The 16309-nt window shown below is 35.0% G+C and overlaps 1 protein-coding gene across 4 annotated transcripts in view; it reads left to right on the forward strand.

Moving 5' to 3' along the window:
* LOC118274238 (GRAM domain-containing protein 2A) overlaps positions 1-16309 on the forward strand; it is a 73143-nt gene that overhangs the window by 26694 nt on the left and 30140 nt on the right. Inside the window, exon 1 of one of the 4 annotated variants that reach the window (XM_035591670.2) lies at positions 4310-5163. The exons of the other annotated variants lie outside the window; for them this stretch is intronic. Coding sequence (XP_035447563.1) covers positions 4811-5163 — 353 coding nt within the window. The 5' untranslated portion in view covers positions 4310-4810. Of the gene's footprint in view, positions 1-4309; positions 5164-16309 lie in introns of those variants that run through there. 4 annotated transcript variants of the gene reach the window in all.

Consider the following 16309-nt stretch of genomic DNA (forward strand, 5'->3'; position numbering starts at 1 on the left):
GCTTCTTGGAAATTGTATTCGTTTATGTTAAGGTAATTTATGGTCTACTCGTATGATAGATACATTATTCCATTCTCCGGAAACGATTATTCGTGTACATTTGTCATGTTTGTATTGTTTTCGGTTTTCCTCCTTCTTAGGTCAAGAAAAACTAATCACAAAAAAATGCGTAAACATAATCACGGGTACAAGTATAGCTTAAAGAGTTTTTGTTAAGGTTCATAGGTAGCTTTCGTAATTCTTGTAATTTCGTATAGCGTTTGGGATCGTTTGCTAACTAAAATGGAGAATTTTATGTATGCCTAGTTTCTTACTTTTATGAGAATCATGTTTGATCATAACATAACTAAGGTTCAAGTGGAACTTGAAACAAAATGTTTAGAGAAGCGGTTAATATCGAAGATCTTTTACCAATTTCTTCCTCATGTATTGGAAAATTAAAGCAGAAGAATACATTAAAAATTGAATTTAGTAATTGTTCTTTCTGAACTTCGTCGCGGTTACTGAGTACCTAGTGTACCTACCTATATTAACCATTGTATGTAATGTATGTATGTATACGCTGTATTCTACCAGCATGGTTCTAACTAAACGCAGATTAGCATTCACTAACTTGTTAGAATCCACGTTATAATAAGTTGCCGTTAATGTTGACTGGCTGTCTGAAACCACCAGTAATGACTCTAATAACTTTTCTATTACATAGGTACATTTCTCGCGGTTGTCGTAAAAGCCAACAATGGAACTACACGTTTGATAGAAACGGCTCTCTGATAAATGTGGGATTTTCTAACTACAATATGTAAGTTCTGCAACTCACCTGCTAAGCATAGAGAGTATGGAAAACCCTCTTATGTAAAAGAGGTCTATACCACAGGCTGTTGATGATGATACAATACAAGTGCTAAATTATACAATAAGGTCTAACATAGTAACAACCACTCACAGAAAACCGACGTGAAACAACGCTGACGTTGTGTTTAGTTGTGTTACCGGAAGCCCAATTACCTTCTTTCTTTATCTTCCCAATCCCCAATTCCCCACCAGTCCTTAAATTCCTAATCCCCAAAATGCCGGCAACGCACTTGTAGCGCCTCTGGTGTTTCGGGTGTCCATGGGCGGCGGCGATTGCTTACCATCAAGCGATCCGTCTGCTCATTTACCGGCTTATACCATAAAAAAAAAACAAATAATTCAATACATACACAAACTTCCTGTTACATCATACCATTTATAATTTTATCCTGTATAGATAAGCCCCAAAGTAGGTAACACAAGTTTGTGTTTTCCCGTATCCTAGGAGATTCCTGTAGGTACCGGATTATATCGATCGGTTCAAACCCTGTTTTCGTTCGCGTCGCACTTGTGACTTACGGAATAGACGTGCTATGATGGCGGATGTTTAGATATTTACAATATAAATGATTGGAAACGATTTACTTGAAATTAGGGAGGAAGGATAAATTCGTATCGAATTCTGCGATCAACATTTCAAAACAGCGTTGCATAAATTGGCTTGCTAAGGTAAACGACTGATTTTCCTCATAGGCTGATGAGATGAAGTGTTGTTGTTAAATTGTAAAATGGTCTTCGAATCCTTCTTTTTATTTATGTTAGTAATGCAATATGTACAATTATCAACTTATGCCAAAAAGGTACTTTCTGTCGATTACCCAGCTCCAAAAAGCGACGAAAATGGCAGTGCGCAATGCTTTGTTTTTTTACGAAGATTAACTTGGTCACTTATAAAATATGCCCTTCATAAAATAGAAGTAAAAGGTACCTACTACTAACTATCTAGATGATTATATGATAATGTTAACAATCACAAAAAGAGACTAGTTCTTAGTAAAATTCAAATTAAGGAAGAAAGACAAATAGAAATAAAATGTCTTTATAGCTCTCGGTAACTTTATTAAGACACCGAAAAATCAACAGCAATATATTTTATTATAGTCCAATAAAGAGCGAGCCGTTCTTCAAACAATTTTACTTAAGTTTCCTAATAAAAAAATAACGATTTTGTTTTTCTTTGATCAAGAACAATGCTTCCGTTTAATGATTACATTAAAAGAAATAATTAATCGATTGAAAATAGGACAAAGATGGAGTACTGAGGATAACTGTAAAGAGAACGAATGTTTTAATCTTAATGAGGTCATTCATTTTGGAAATGTAAGTCTTTAAGTATTTTTTCACTTCCTCCTTGACCGAGCATGAGGTCTTGTTTATTCGATGTTACTGATGGGCAGTTTGGCAGAAAGATATTTGTTTTGTTTTTTTTAATGGGGTAAAATCATCCAATGGCTTGTGCCGCCTAGAGAGGTGCGAGGTGAAAGGGATTGTCAGACTCTTAGTGATTAAAAACTACCTCGTTCCTACTCCTGCTTAGAACCGGAGCCCCGGTAAACTCGCTATTTAGTCTGCAGGTCCAGAAGAAAGATAGTTTAGTAACACCACTATCGATTATTATTTGAACCTTCATGGTAAAGTATCTCGCTTTCCTAACGTCCTGTAGAAAATTTAAATCTTCAGGAAAAAAATCTCTTTTCTAAACTGAATAGGATATTGCTCTGTTACCTAAGCAATCTTTGACTCCGGCTTTAATCAGAGATTGAAATGGGAAAGCGCGCATGTTACTCGACGAAAATTGTACACGCGACTTCTAAATTAACCAATTTGCCATTACTTACTTCAATCGTTACGTGGTTTTTACTTTCCCACGAGTGAATACGATTTCACGGATTTCACAGACTGCTCGCAGTGTATCTCGATTCGTGATCTTTAGCTATATTTCAAGGCCTCCATCAATCATGAATGTGACTGGTTGAATGGTATTACTACGACAGAATTTCAATAGCTTATCTAGGTACTTCGTTTTCTATGAAACTACCTTCATTGAAAGAGAATGATGGGCAGATAATGTACACGGTTTTGGAGCAAGTTGAATGTTTTTAATGGGACTTGCAAGTCCGTGTTTAGAACCGACCGATAGGCCCTCCAGACATTTACCTCCCCTTCCTGACGACATTTCTAGCATACAATATTATCAAATTTTCTCCATTATGGATATCCATTAAAAACCGTTTAACATAAAGCATTTTTTTATGTAAGTATTACTTGTTTGTGGGTTAGGTATTTATAATTCACTTTCTAATCCAAATTCCTTTCGCTATCCTGAAAGTGATATGACTTTAACATGTAAACTTCCAGCCCTACAATTTGAGTTTGGTTCCCGGTAACCTTGACGATCCCTCACTCTGCTTTGTTTTCCCAGTATCGATCCAAAATAGCCCGTCACGCAATGGGATACCTAATTTATTTTTCATTCCTTAAATTTTATGAAACAGGTTGAAAATGAGAGTCAACAAAAGTGGTTTCTTCTTATTCCAAAAAGTACTTGTGTGTTAGTATGAACTACTCTCCAATACTCTTAACGTGCTTTTTCAGCTTATAGATGTGTTAACACAAACTAGGAAATACATTTTCTTTATCCAATGCACTTATCAGAATCCTATTCTTATCACACTTTTCAATAGCCTAAGTAAGTAGCTAAGTAGGTAGTTAGGTACCATGGTCAATGATACTCATGATGTGCTCATGATGTATAAAAAATACCCTGTCTTATTCTAATTTATAGATACTATCTATTAGATCAACTAGGAAGACGAAGACAGAATGGTTTATTTGTACTGTAGCTCGACTCGAACTGGCTACTTTGGTATTAAGTAAACATGTAGATGGAAGAATACCTGCCCACACGTACTTTATTTATCGTAGTAAGTATGTTTTCTAATATACAAATACAGGAAATTCTTTGCGTGCTAATACTAATACCCACTTTACATGCACAAAATACTGTTTTATGCAGGTAGGTAAGGTATAAGTACTTATTTAATCATTGTTTTTAATTGGGTTTTCCCTTGCGGTCACACCAACAAGCTGCCATTATCATACGTAGTACCTACCTACTGTTTACTTTTATGGAGGTACATAGGTTAATAATTGCCAATTTATGTAGGTACCTAAGGTTGTACAATGTACAATCCTAAGCCCAGAAAAATTAAAATAAAATGCAGAAAGTTTTACTGATAATATTCAATGATATATAAGGATAAAATCTGTTTAACCTTGGTGTAAATGTATAATTTAAGATTAAAAAGTAATAATTAAACTTAGTCATTTCGATTTTAATAACACAACGTAATTCGTACGTGCCATAGAAAAAATTGGCACTTCTCGTGTACCATACAAAACGACGTCATATTCTCCATTCATTGCGACGCGGCGCACATTTTGTGAGTCGCCGCGTGGACGCTAGGCTGAGTGGGGGCGGCCAAACCGGTGTCAGACTCAGTTCGCAAACAGCCGAGGCCGTGCAAGATTGTGTTTCCGAACGCGACTTACGGGCGGTTACCGAACGTAAAAGAAATGTCAGTTCACCCCGATATTTTTCGGCGGCCTACATAAATCCTTCGATTTTTTGAACAATAGTGTTTTCGTGCTAATTATGGAACAATGAAACTGTGAATTTTAATTGATTATTACCGAATCCCGTCGCGGAGTTTATGTGAATTACCATTTTATTGCAAAGTTATCGATGTTGAATGTGTTTTATTAACCCAGTTGCGTACACCGTAACAAAATAAGTTTGTAATCGAAATTCTGTGAAGTCTGTACTGTTTTCTAGTTGGAAAATGTCCTGTGACTCGGTGTATTAGTAAATTAAAGTTGTTGTTAAACGGATCGTTGGCTGTTGTGACCTTATTCGAGTGGATTACGTTTATACAATTTAGTTATGACCTTCTAAATGAAGGAGTCTTATCCTGATGAAATTATGCTCTGTTTCGTCCAAGGGTTTGGTGAGAGTGCGCGTGGGTTTAACAAGAACCGTGAGATTGATGGCCATGTGTCAGAGGCTTCTTTAAAGTATAGGAAGCAGAGCAAAAGAGTATCACTTCAAGTCGAGAGTGGTGTGGTTGAGGAGTCTTTAGAGTTAGAACCTAAGAAGTCACAGGCGTTAGTGACTGGCAAGTCTTTGAGACTGTCATCTGGAGGTCGCTTTCCAGAGGTAAAAAGGAGCCTGAGCGACCGATTCTCAGTCATCACCGATGCTGGAGGGAAGAGGCCAGCCAAAGGGCTCTTGACCATTAGAAAGACTTGGTAATTATAATATTTATTTTTATTTTTGGACTTGCAATTCATTTTTTACTTTCATAGCCTAAGTAGTAAACATCTAAATATTGGAAAAATCTTTTAACTAGAAACCTTCAAAATTTTGAGCTACATGCAGAAACTTTTTATTAGTGAAGAAGTATACCTAATAGTTTATGTATCTAAGATTATATATCTTTGTTTTGCCTAAATTCTTCAGAATCTTTAATACTTAGGTGGTCCTGTTAATTCTGTTACTATAAACCTTTCAATATGGCACTTTGAGTTACCCATAAATAATAATTTTATCCTAATTAGGTAGGTAACTATACTCATAACAAACAATGATTCAAAATTCCAATTATTTCATTCACATTCTGAATTAGTTAATGAAAGTAATTACCTGTTATTAATTTTACATGTCAGTACCACCATGACCTTTATTTTCTGAGTCATAAAGACAGTTTTAGTTACTCTTTTCCTCAAAAATTCTATGTGTAGTTTCTGTGTAAATAGTTTGAGCAAAACTATTCCTATAGTCCGGTATTTACTTGCTGAAGAATTTTTACTCTAATGAACAATTAAGGTTCTAATGAAACTTTCTTTTTGATTAGTTATTTCATTCACATGTTTAGTATGTAGAGGTATTTGAATTCAAACTGGAATAGTTTTTGAAGAAAATTATTTTCCTATACACAAACACTTAGTACTTATTTAAACCTTGTTTTATTTACCAAATAGTACCTTATTAAATGTAACTGAAAAGGATAGTGCAGGTTATACACAGTTTTTTATACAGTTTGCAATACATTTCATTAACATACAATTCAATTACATTCTGGAACTTCAAGTGTTGCAGAATACTGAGGCTTACCATTAGACGGTTTTTAAGCTAGATAAATTGCATACACAAAAGTCGTTGTGGATATTGATGAGCTTTGCTGCATGATTTAAGCTTTTCATTTCTACTGTTGTTGTGTTAGTTATCTTTATCTTTGACTAGCCAACTTTCTCATTAAATGGACTATCCAACACAAAACTATTTTTTCAAATTGTACCAGTAGTTTTGTAGATTAGCATGTTCAAACAAACAATTTCTTCAGCTTCATATAATAGTAAGTATAAGAAATAGTTAGTATAAGATTTGAAGATTAGTTACATAAAATTTATTACAATAGTCCTTATTCATTTGTCTGTGTGAATTTCCATTGTGATATTATACAGTATGAGCTCAATTTTACCTTTAAAATTTATGATCTAGGTACCTATTTATTTGTTATGACTTAAATTGCAACACAACAAATAGGTAATTAGTTGTATATGCATAATTGCATATAAATGTACAGTAACTAGTAAACAGCATACTTTTTGATTGGGTGTATCAGCACAATAATATTAGTAGTATTTTGTGAAGTATAATTATAGTTACTTTATAAAAGCTTTATAAAAATAATCCATTACATTAAATGAGCTCCTATTGTTTGACTACCCTTGTAACAGTCAGGGTCAGATACTGAAGGCTTTATAAATCATCCATGACTTTGACTTTTCTTCTAGAATGCCACTCGTTACTAATTACTTAGGCATGAAGTACAGTCATGGCCAGTTATATATCTTCAGCTTAGATTTTAATTACTTTTTTTTTTATTTATATTTTATTTCAAATAGTGCATGCGGTGCTAGCCTATAAGAAATTGTAATACTTACTTTCGTAGATATGGCAATTTCACTTTTTAAATACTATTGTATTAGTTAAATAATAATAATAAAGCCCTTTCTACTGATTAAGAGTATTGAATTTTGAGTGTTCTGTTGTTACTTCTTTTGCTTGTTTACAAGATGTCTCTTAATTCAGTGTGCCTCTTGGCATAGGCCTCCTCTAACGACTTCCATTGAGATCGATCTTTTGCCACCCTTCTCCACTGGTGGCCAGCTGTCAGTTTTAGGTCATCCTCCCATCTCATTTGTTGGCGACCTCTGCTGCGTTTACCGTCTCTGGGGTACCAATCTGAGACGATTGAGCTCCATTTATTGCGTGTGTCCCGAATCATGTGCCCAGACCATCTCCACTTCTGCTTGTCTATGTGCGTGAGTATGTCCGTGACTTTGGTTTTTTCCCTTATCATGGTGCTCCTTACTTTCTCCTGTTTTTTTATTCCTGTTATGCTCCTTTCCATAGCTCTTTGGCATCGTTCCAACTTTTCTCTGTGCTGTTTAGTAAGTGACCAGGTCTCGCATCCGTAGGTAATGACTGGGAGTACACAGGTGTTAAAGACTTTTCTTTTTATAGACATACTGAATTCGTTGCATTTAAAAATTTCTTTTAAAGACCAGTACTTTTTCCATCCATTAACTATTCTTCTAGTAATTTCTTTTGTGGTTTGGTCCTCGTGTGAGATTGTCTGTCCCAGGTAGATGTATTCATTTACATACTCGAGAGGCTGACCATCTATTTGGATAGTTATTGGTGTGGAGTTTGTCAGCAATTTAGTTTTGTCTCTGTTCATGACTAGGCCAACTTTTTCACTTTCCACTCTAAGTGTTTCTATCATTTCCTCAAGGTATATGGGGTTTTCCTCTACTAAAATGATGTCGTCCGCGAATCTTAGATGGTTTAGCTTTACTCCGTCTATGTTGAGACCGAAGTCACTCCAGTTCAATTTGCGGAAGATACTTTCCAGAACAGCTGAGAATATTTTTGGGGATAGGGGATCGCCTTGTTTCAGTCCTCTCTGTATTTCAAACTTTTTTCCAATGGAGTCTAGTTGTACCCTTGCTTCGCTATTTGAGTAAATGTTCATGAGGATTCTGATGTAGATAAGGGGTATTCCTTGTTGCTCTAGGCTTTCCCAGATGGCTTCATGGCTAATAGAGTCGAAAGCTTTGTAGTAATCAATAAATGCCATATAGAACTTTTTGTTGTACTCATTGTATTTTTCCATTATTTGTTTCACTGTGTGGATGTGATCTATGGTAGAAAAGTTTTGTCTAAAGCCAGCTTGCTCACGAGGTTGATTCTCATCAAGTTTTTTGCTTAGTCTCCCTAGGATAACTTTTGAGAATACTTTGTAGATGTTTGATAGCAGGCTTATGGGTCTGTAGTTACCTAAATCTTCCTTTTTCCCCTTTTTGTGTATGAGGATAATGTGAGTTGTCATTATTTCATTGAATATCAATGTGAGTACTGGTAGAAGATCTTCAAGGGTACCTTTGAGAAGTTCGTTTACAATTTTATCTGGACCAGGTGCTTTCTCCGATTTTTGGCTCAGTACCGCTTTTTCTATTTCCCGCGGAAGTATTTCGGGTTCTGATTCTTCTGTCTGTCTTTCGGCTTTGATTGTGTAGTTGTGCTCTTCTTGGTCAAGGTTTTTGCTCGGGTTGGAGTATAGGTCTTGATAGAATTTGGTGGCTGCTTTGTTGATGTCTTTTCTGTTTGTGCAAGTGAATCCCGCTCTATCTAGTTTTGGGATCCATTCCTTGTTCACCTCTTTAAGATCCTTCAGTGCTTTCTTGACGCCTCCAGTTCTTATTATGTGCTTTTCTAATGTCTGCATCCTTCTAGATCTTCTGTCTTTTCTAATATTCTCTTTAATTTGTTTGCTTAGGTCAGTAATTAGTTTGGCGTTTCGTTTTTTGGAGCTCAATAGATTTTTTCTTTCTTCAATAAGCTGTTTGGTTGTATCACTAAGTGTGTATTTTTCTTTTTTATTCCCATTTTTAACTTCAGTTAGCTGTTTCTCTAGTTTGTTGTAATTGGCTATAACGTCGGCGTTTCCGGGTTTTATAGCTTTTGATGTGTCGATTAGTGACTTGGCAACTTTCTTTAATGTGTCATTGCTGTATTGTTCTGCTTTGTTCGGTGTTACAAAGTTTCTGGGGTTTCTTGGTTGATTTTGTTTTAGGGAGGATCTTACCATGCGGTGGTTGGTGTTGAAGTTAAATCTAGAGAGCACTGAAGTATCCGAAAACGCTTTTGGGTAATTTGTAGCGATGTAATCAATTTCGTTCTTGTAGTTTTCACCAGGGGATATCCAGGTCCATTTATTATTTTTGTTTTTCTTGAACATACTGTTCAAGATTGTCAAATTATGTTCCATTGCCAGCTCAATTAGGAGTTCACCATTGGGGCTTCTTTTACCGTGTCCATAATTTCCTGTTATATATTCGTTTCTGGATAGTTTTTCGCCTATTTGAGCATTAAAGTCGCCCATAAGTATGATGTGGTTGCGTGTATATTTCATTAGAGTTTGATTTAGTTGTGCATAGAATGGCCTTGTTTCATTATGTGGATCTTTCTCTGTTGGGGCATATACTTGTATGATTGTCCATGTTTTTCTATATTCTGGTAGAATAATGTTCAAAATAGCTAATCTGTCGGAGATTCCGATGAATTCTTGGATATGTTGTACTAACTTTTGTTTTATTAAAAATCCAACTCCTTTTTCTCCTGCTATTTCTCCTTTATGGCATAGGATATAATTGTGACGTTCCTCTATCTTTTCTCCGAGTCTCCTCATTTCACTTATGCCCAGGATATCCCATTTGATGTCATCTAAAGCATTTTCAAGTTCATGCAAGCTTTCGTCTGTTCTTAAAGTTCTTACGTTTAATGTTGCGATTTTTAGTGTCTTAATCCTTTTCGTTAGAGGGTGATGGTCTAGTTCTCCCTCGGGGACCAGCCGTTGTGGGAGACGTTTTGGTGGTTGTGGTTTTAAATGTTTTGTTTTTATTTGCAATTGATCGGTTCCTTGTGATAACTTGTTTTCATTTCGTTTTGAATGTTGTAATGAGTTCGTTTTAGTATTAATAGTTTGATTTGAGGGATCCAAGTATTTTTCTAGTTTTTTGGAAGTTCAGAGAGTGAGAGTGCGCGTCCTCTTTCTATGTAGTTCAGGATATTGGGTTTCACTATTTCCTTTACAACGGTTTTTGTTGAGGGGTTTGTAGGGCTCTTATTTTTAGAGAGTGTCTTTTTCTGGTTCACGGCATTAGGTGAGATTGACTCCTCCCTTTTCCTTTTGTCGCGAGTGGAATCCGTGTACTTCTTTATAATAAGTTTGTCATACTTGAAATATACCCAGTTTCCTTTTTTCCTTTCCTCTTCTAGTTGTGGTTGTAATTGTTTCCTTTTCTCTATGACTTCTTTTGGAAGATCCTCTTTGACATTAATACCTGGAGCTAGTCTAGCTTTATTTCTCATAATGATATGCTTTTTCCACACAGATCCTGAGAGTGACTATTACTGGTCGATTTTTGTTGCTAGAGCGTTGGCCTACTCTGTGAACTTTGGTAATTTCGTGGCTCTCCAGTTGAGTCCCAGTTTCGATTACAATATCTTTAATGTAATCTACTAGTTCCAGTTCAGACTTTTCCTGCTCTTGTACCCCGAAAAATACCAGGTTCTGCTTGCGTTTCTCTCTCTCATTGTTGGCGAGTTTTTGTTCCAAAGTAGAAATTTTTGTTTTAAGTAATGTGTTTTCCTCTGAGAGATTTTTCAACTTTTCGTCAATTGCTTCCATGATATTTTGTGTCACTGCTGTTGTTATCGTTGCGGTTTGTTCTTTGAGTCTAGCATCTAGTTTTGACCATAACATTTCAATGCTCTTTTCCATTTTATAATTGGGAGATTTTTTCTTGCGAAGTGGTAACACTGTTTTGTAGTAGGTAACCCAGATGGGTGTCGCTACTGTCGCTTTTTAAGTTGGTTTTCAAGTTGGTAGCACTGCACTCAAGTCTCCTCTATAAACTATGGTGTAGCTGTCAAGTGTCAAACACAATTTGTAGGTTATGTTTACAGGATTTTTTCGAACTCTTTCTCGATATAAGTACTTGCTGTTGTGATTGTTTTCTTAGGGTTTTATTAAGTCTTTTTTTATAGTTGTTGGGAGCGTATTTAACGTAAATTTGACACTTTTATCACTGAGTTCACAATATTTTCGCGGAGCACTTTGACGTACGTGTAGGCGTTACGATCACCGGAACCGGAACCATTGCATTAGTTAATACATATAATTGTTGGTTGGCTAGAAATAATAAATAAATAAAATAAATAGCTGTAAATGTGGGGCTTATCTGATTAGTCTTCAGCAAAGAGGATATTAAAATGCTACCATATTTATGAAAAGACTTTGGTATCCATATCACATCAATAGCCTTACCTTTGGTAACTAATGTTTCATTATACCAGTTATTCTTTGTTGTTTCTACATTTGGTCACATTCAAACACTACAATACTAAGGCACCTACTATATTTTTGTAATTGTAACTAGTTATCGATTTTTTTTTTGAGGGGGGAAAATGATCCAATATTTACTTTCTCTTGCTTTGGATGTGACTAGAGGCAGTGTCAGACTATTACTAAGTTGATATTATTCCTGATAATTATTCAGTTATTCTGTGGGTATAAGTTCAGATAAATTACTCAACACAGAAATCAAGTTCAAAACCATTATGTTACCATAAAAATAATTTTCTCTTAAACAAATAAATAAATAACTACCTATGAAGGCTTTTGCATCTGACTGTACTAATAAATTTCATTCTCTTCATTGTAATGAGGTTTAGCCTTGGAAGTAACACCTACATTATATTTATGTAATTGTAAATCAAGTTGTAAGTATATTTTGCTTTTAAATATTTATATAATATCACATATTGTTTTTCCTTAATGTGTGCTGCATGTCATGTAGGACCTTTGTTGTTATTATTTATACATATTTATTTCTCTTCAATATTTTTAGTTAGTTACTAGCTATTAAAATCTATTAGGAATATTTTTCTGTTCCTAGCTGTTGCCCATGACTACGGCCACATAGAATATAAATAAAGTAGCCTAAGTTACTCCTTAGTACATCAGCTACCTGCCAATAAAAGTTCAGTCAAAATCGGTCCAGCTATTTCAGAGATTAGCCGGAACAAACAGACAGACAGATAGATAGACAGAGAAAAATTTTAAAATAAAAATAATTTGGGTGTATGTGTTGTATGTATATTCATATGCATGTAGTAAAAGTCATGGTTATTTCAATATTACAAACTAACACTCTTTATATTTCTAGTTCAATGTTACTGACTATGTAATTCTATCCTCTTATAGACTGAGTAATTCTATCTCTTAGCTTGAGAGACAGATCAAAGTCATAGTAAGTGTGAAAGTAAAATACAAAAGCTTGGCTAACGTCTAGTGCTGACAGAATATCAAGTTTCCACTATGTATCATATAAAGCAAGATATAATATTTCAATGAACACTCCGTTTTTACTTTTGTTCTATCTGTGCGTAGTATAGGCAATATGGAATTTATCAAACCATAACACATATGTGTATCAAGATTATCGAAAACTGTCAATTATTGAACTAGATAAGATATCTAAAAGATATAAGAATACAACTCAATTTTCATGAACACCTGCAAGATATTATCAGATTATTTTTTTTCATAAATATGACAGTTACACAATATATATTATATACATACCTCTTGAATACAGGAAAAAACTGAAGTGACTCATTTTTTTATTCTTTCATTCATAGTAATTTAATATAACTGTCAATGGTTTAAAAAACAATTCTCTGTATTTCTCACATTAATTACCTACCTAGTTATATTTTTTTTTTTCATATTCACATAAAATTATTAGAATGTTCTAGCAATAAGACATCATATAAAACTAAGGTTTTATTCACAAGAATTTACAACTTTAATTCAGAAGGAAGTACAATAACATTTTTATTACTCGAAAGCGGAACGAGATCCCATAAAAGGTGTATTTTCGTGCACATCTAATTACGTGCAAACACCGGTGCAGTGTCGCAACTTTATGATAGATTCTTACCATGTGCTGTCGACCTACTTTGAACGGGCGATACCAAAATAACCGGTACGTTAAGGCCAAGACAAATTGTTTCATAAACGCCCGCTTAATGACGACACTCTCGATTCTGGATAACTTGACACATCAAAGTAAATACATTGGATCTGACAATATCCTTGCCCTAAATCTATTTTCGTTAACATACTGTTTAAACTGAAATAGTTTGAGGTTGACATAAATAATGGTTGCGCAAAGAGTCCAGTTAAACCATCTAGTTATTTTTACTCGCTCAGTTTAGTGTAGATTGTGAAGATTCTTTTCAGTTCGTAGTCTATTCACTTGGTATGTCTAATGACTCATTCAATTGCATAAGGTTCCTCGAAGTCTACTGCTATTCGCGATGGCCAGTAAACTTTCCCCACTTAGTTACTCGTAAATTACGTAGACTCCTAAGTTGGAGTTGAATTTTGTCTAGAAAATCTTTTGACAGATCTGTTTTATTTTAAACATCATTATACGACTTTTATAGAACATCAATTAGATCACCCGACAGTAATGATGCGAAAATACGATCTCCGTTAATGTTGGATACTGTCTAAAATATTTATTTCCGAATCAAAACATTCAGGAACATAAATCTTCGACATTTAGGGCGATTTTATTGTATTAACTTTCTCACTTGTCCATAATTTTGGCTCCCAAACCTCACATCGTGTGTCATAGTACCTTAGCCAGTAGTGTAGGATATTAATTCATGGACCCATATGAATGATGTCATCATTGCCGCTGCAGAATAAAAGGAAGTATCTAATTTGTCGCGCGTGGCCTCTTCGACTAGTAATAATGCCTTCCTGATACTTTATTGAGATATTAAGTTGATACTTCATGCCATTAAACGATAGTGGCTCCCTCTGCGAATAAAGTTCTGTATGACAGTGACAAATTGAAAGGAGATCTTGTGTTTCTTCTTTGATTAATGATTAATAAAATTATTTGGAGGTCTTCTTTTTCAAGATTGAATGCAGTAGTGATTAGAATTAATCAAAGATGTATAAGACTTGCCTTTAAGTAGCGTTAGATGCATTAAATGTAGCAGCTTGCAGTTCGGCCGACCCCGAAAGACGAGGATATTGCACTTTACGTATCTAATAGGAACATTATTTTAGCTTTTATGTGTATATAAAAATATCTATGTTGTTACTATCGTACTTAATAGTACCAAGAAACCTGATTTAATAGTTACCAGCAGGAAAATCCATTCGCACTTTTTATTCCGGAGCTTTAGGACCGACCCGTTTTATTTCATTACTCTTGGCAATCACCGGGATTTCAGGAATCAGTTTATCCAAACTTCGATAACGTGGTTTACTATCTGACCAGTTTGCAGTGATTTTGTAAAGGACATATTTTTTTATCAATATTCTGCTGGAAGATATAACTAGTTTATACTGGATAGTTTTAGCAGTTGTTACTTATTGTGACGTAGTGAAGTCAGAAGAAGCGTCTGTCACTCGTCAGCTATTGTTTGATCTTCATTTCTGACAGAGACAGCAATTGTGATCCTCCTATTCTTACTTTTGTCGCGTTAAACTTGAATAATCCGAATAAAAATTGAAATAACAGGGAATTGGATTAAAATTGTAGGGCTTCACCTTGTCTTGCGTATATGACGAATATTTTAAAGCGCCTCTTAAATTGGATTGTTTAGAATACTATAGGTACCTTAGTTAATTTGCCTAACCGGCTTCATCACTCAAGTTTTTGTTAAATCAAGTTATTCGTGAACGTTGACTTCTGCATGGAAGATGCGTGGTTTTTATTTGAATTTTTGTATAATACCTTATTGAAGCTGTACTTAGCGAGCGTTTTTCAATGCTGTAATAAATAAATGGTCAGCTACTTTAATTATTGTTTTTTCACAACATATAGGTACTAAGTAAAACAAAAATTCTTAGTATTTCCAACAGTATCTGACAGTGGTGGACTGCTTCCAGTCCCTCTTTAATTTAACACAGTTGTTAGATGGAGTCAAGCATGACATTTGTAGTGTGACAACCGCGCGACGTTAGTCATCGGTCGTCGCCATTCGCCATATTATGACGTAGCCTCACCAAATTTCATCATACGTGACCATTTTCTTAGAGAATATGGAGCCAGTGCCAAGGCCGACGTACAAAGACGTGACTAAACATCCTGCTGAATTAAGAATGAGTCTGTCGCGCCGTCGCTCTTTGATGTGACCGTTCTTCCGAAATTGGTCGGCTGTGACAATTTTCGTTATATATTGTTTCCTATTATAGAGTTTTATCTACGTCGTGTATGGAAGTTGGCACGTTTCCAACGGTTCTCCCTCGATTCGTGATATAAGCATCACACGTGCTTAGGAACTCGCCTATTTGCTTGTTTTATTTAGGTACTTTCTATAAATGAGGCGTCTTTAAACGTACTGAAGAGTTAAGACTGTTCAATGATCTGGTGACCAGGAGATTTTTAGAAACCTACAGCAGTTTCTTAAAAAAAGTTGTATGTTACAACAAATCTGTTTAGTGTAAAAGAATTTGTGTTGATCGTTGTCTGGACTTTAACTATGTAATTTTATGTGTTCGTTACCAACTAAAATACCGGACGTTAACCACGAGTGCGTAAAGCAAGAATTACGGTCACGTGCGGTTAACGCTGGAAAAAACCTTTTGCTTTTAGAAATTCGTTTGCAAAGGGATCATTCGTTTTGTGCAGAATTTATTTGATAGATCGTTCTGCAGCCTCATTTACTAAATGGAACGTGCTTACTTTGATGGTACTTTCGTCTTCTGCCCTTCAGGGATTCTAAAGAGAACTGAGTAAAGAAAGTGTTTGCCTCTGAATATTCAGTAGAAAGTTTCTCGGAGCAATGGACGATTTACATAAAACTTTAAAATTAAAGTAACTAGAAAAGAAATCCAACGTGATATTTTATTAATAAAGGAAATCTCTGTAGTTAATCTTTAGAGCACGTGCGTTGTTCAGAAATAAAATAATATGTCAAAGATTAGATTGGATCTGTTTTACATATCAATAGTATTCTCTTCTGAATTTGAAGATAATATTTAGAACCAACAAACTGATATTGAAAGTGACACATCTCATGCTACGCAGCAATTGCAAAGTTTCCTGATAAAGGTCTCGAGATATAAATAAAGACTTTTTAAGCCAATGAAATCGATTCCAAAATAAATGAACAAATGTACGAAGATACAGCACAGCCAATATAAAGTAAAAATACAGACGCTTTGACTCAAGAATTATTGTTTTCTATTTGAAGTGATAGTATTGAATGCACATTGTTTATTCAGCATAAACA

Source organism: Spodoptera frugiperda, chromosome 3 (assembly GCF_023101765.2).
Source record: "Spodoptera frugiperda isolate SF20-4 chromosome 3, AGI-APGP_CSIRO_Sfru_2.0, whole genome shotgun sequence".
NCBI lineage: Eukaryota > Metazoa > Arthropoda > Insecta > Lepidoptera > Noctuidae > Spodoptera > Spodoptera frugiperda.